Source organism: Cariama cristata, unplaced genomic scaffold, assembly GCF_000690535.1.
Source record: "Cariama cristata isolate BGI_N322 unplaced genomic scaffold, ASM69053v1 scaffold39097, whole genome shotgun sequence".
NCBI lineage: Eukaryota > Metazoa > Chordata > Aves > Cariamiformes > Cariamidae > Cariama > Cariama cristata.
Genome location: NW_009627900.1, coordinates 287 through 3,671, shown reverse-complemented (window position 1 = coordinate 3,671; position 3,385 = coordinate 287). Strand labels below are relative to the sequence as shown.

Here is a 3,385-nt window from a genome sequence, read left to right as displayed (position 1 = left end):
AACAGGGATGTTTCAGCCTGTCTGATCTGGACTAGGATTTGGCCCCCACTGAATTAAAACGCTGAAGTATTCTGAGAGCAATAGAAACGCCTAGCTACGGTACGAACCATATCGTGACCTTCTGCTTCATGTTATTCTTCAAAAACTGTAAAATTCAGTAAATAAGAAAATATGCAAGCGGTGGAAATCAGGATCCACACTGAAGAACTTGCAAGTGAGGATGAACTGGAATTGAGAGTGGCTTTCCATCGGCCACGGCGAGCTATGTACGCTGAGCTATCGATAGCAACATATACAAAAGAAGCAAAACCTTTTAAAATTAGCATTTCTAGTTCTAATTGGGAAGGAACAATAAAATTAAGAGATTTAGGGCATTTAGTGGAACGCTAAAATATGAAAATATCTTAAAACATACTTAGTGGCATACCTATAACTGCAAAATATCTCAACTTTGCCGCTGCACGAATAGCATCCACAGAATTTGAGAAATGCTTCTTTACTGCTAAATATGCTTAAACCCTTTGATGAGCAGTGACAAGAGTGACTAAAAAGCATCTTTATACTACGGAAAATATTTTCGGGTGGGGTTTTTTTGTTTGTTTTTTTAGAATTCTATCTGAAGAATGTTTAATTCGGTTTTGGGCACTTTTTAGACAATCATTTGGCACTTCAAGATGTAGGTTCTTAGGCACAACGCGACAAGGTGAGTTTGGCCAGTCCTTCACCGTGCATCCTGTAGAGCAGCTGGAACTCTGCGGGCAGCTGGTGGGACTCCTGCCACTTGGTCGTGAACTTTGTTCCCTTCTTATCGTAGTAGTGGTACGGGAGGTCCTCCCGCGTGTTGGGGTCGAACCCAAAGGGCCAGAATCCGTACAAGTGGATCTCTTCACATATGGCAGAAGCAAGAGTATACATGAGAATACCTGTGCTCAGCCGCTTGGGTGACAAGTGTTTGTTCTTCCAGTACCTGTGAAGGAAATAAAAGCACGTTAGTCTGGGGTGCAAGTAGTGCCACAGCTTCGCTGTAAGACAAAAAGAGTTACTGCCTGGTGACCATCGGTGCAGACGGCTGACAGCCTGGATAAGGCAAAGTCGGCTCTTCAGGTCGGTCTGTAACGACCGGGAGTGCAAAACAACCTGCGCAGCAGTCTCTCACGGTCCCCTTCTGAATGTGTCTGGTTTTTAACCAGGGGAGGTAGTGCCTTACCCAGAAAAGTACCATTCACTGGCTCCTGCTCACACGTGCGTTTGCTAAGGAGGTGGCAACGTTCTCCTCCTGTGATTTATTACAGTTTACCTTGGCCCCCGCCGCAGCTGTCTGTTAGCATCCCCACTTGCTAGCTGAGAAGAGCAAGCTCTTCCCTTAGCGGGGCTTTGCTGGGGCAGCCTCCCAGCCAGCTCCCCCGCCTCCTCGGGCTCTGCGGGAGCAGCGGCAGGAGCCGAGCCCAGCGAGGGACCATGCCCCGGTGCGGACAACCAACCCACCTCTGCTGGGCCCTGTATAAATCTGAAAGGAAATAACTGAAGTACTTACGGAGGCAACAACAAAACTGCATCTGCTCTAAAAACAAGCAGTATCGGGTCCTGACTCGCTAGACAGTGCCTGCCAGATCAGGCATGAATAGAAAAATAGAGAGAGTTGTATTTGTACAGAGAGAGAGAGAGATGTATTTTGACAAGTGAACTGCAAGGCAAAACTACACACCTGTTAACATGCTGCATTATATTTCCTGGCCAAGCCAACTGGACCTTTAGTTGCCCTCTGTGCTCAACAAAGAAGTCAACCAGTGTTCTCGTGACCGTTGCCGACGTGTGGAAGAAAAAAGCGGGGATCCAAAGAATGGCCCCATCAAGCTTTTTCAAACTTAAAAAGAAGTTGTTGCGATCCTGAATGGTCAAAAGATTGTTGTAATACTTTTCCAGGATGCTGGGGTTGAAGGTCGTAAGATTGGTTTTCCTTCCAACATCTTTTTGGAAAGCCTCAGTTGGAGCAAAGTTGCAACGAAAAACAAAATCGGACTTATCTATCTCTTGCCCGCACTGACTGCCGGTCAGGATCCCACTATTGCCAACCACGGCACAAATGTTGTAGTGCTTGTTCAGGATCGGCGACACGTCGGGAAGCAGCGATCTGAAGTTATTGCTGATAGAGAAAACGTACTTATGGCTGGAATAATCGTAATGCATCAGCTGTCCGATCCGAACACTATTCTTGGTCAAAGAAAAATTTTTTATTACGTCGACATGCTGAAGGATTTCTTGCCTAAAATAAAACAAGAAGACGAGAAAACACGGAGTTATATTTCCCCCCTTTCTGCAGCGGAGGGATTTTTCTTTCCAGCTAGACTTAGATTTTTCTTTTTTTTTCAATGTAGTAGAGTAGCTTCCTGAGCAATGTGGTGCAATGGCTTTTAAATTAATATAGATAGATGGGAATTATGGAGCTGGCTCCTCACCCAGAGCTCCGCTTGGCGTTACTGGGTGGTCCTGACCGACGCCAGCTAAGGATGTGTCCGTGTCTCTGAGAACAGCGTCAGGCTTAAACCACCGGATTCCCTGCGCGGGTCGGAGGCGCGCAGCGAACGGCGCAGCCCTCCCGCAGTCACCTTGCTGGGGGGCTGCTGGGGCTGCGAGCCAGGCCTGGCGGGTGGGATTTCTGCTGGGGCTCTCCGCAGGCATTTCACTCTCGGAACTGGACCGCAGCTCTTTGGTAACGATGGGTACCATGTTTGCCATGAGGTACGTAGAGCAAAACCAAGCGGTGCAGGATATTCAGTTGAATTAACAGGAGCTGATTTTTAAATACATATAGTTTTTGTGTTCTCATTAAGAAGCTTTGAATCGGAAAAATAAGTGACAGCTGCTGTCTCCATTTATGTAAATATAATTCTTTACTGTCTTATTTGGGAAAGCACACTGGCAGTTTTACAAGGGTTATTAGGGATACTCAAAAACCAAACCAAACCAACCCTGCTCAGGAATTTCCCTAGCAGGGCATAAAATTATAAACCCAATACCACTTTATTTGCTCATGTTTGTGGAAAACAACCAACCTTCCTTCCAGCTCGCGTCCTCCAATGTCTAAGCATTAACGGAGTCCCACCGGGTGCCCTAATGATGGGTTACGGCTAACGGACAACTGCAAAGGCAGATCCTGAGGCACTAGCTAAAGTCATCAGAGGGGTGGCACCACGACAGGCTGATGAAGGACGAGCTGGTGGTGCCGGGAGTGAAGCAAGGTGGAGGGGTGGCCACTGTCACCGCAGCCCGGGAGCTCCCGGGGAAGGGACGGGGCAGGCAAAGGGCCGTCTCCTCTCTGTGGTCCAAGGCTCCTGAGGGGCAGCGGGCAGCGCCTGTTGGCACGAGAAGGGCATCGCTCGTCCTG

The 3,385-nt window shown here is 47.9% G+C and overlaps 1 protein-coding gene across 1 annotated transcript; it reads right to left on the bottom strand.

Moving 5' to 3' along the window:
- Window positions 1-581: 581 nt before the first annotated feature.
- Window positions 582-2,314, bottom strand: ST8SIA3 (ST8 alpha-N-acetyl-neuraminide alpha-2,8-sialyltransferase 3; the record flags this gene model as incomplete). The annotated part of the gene is made up of 2 exons (XM_009704586.1): window positions 582-967; window positions 1,706-2,314. Coding segments are annotated over 2 exons (892 nt in total), but the record flags the coding sequence as incomplete, so codon positions are not given.
- Between the last annotated feature and the right edge of the window lie 1,071 nt (window positions 2,315-3,385).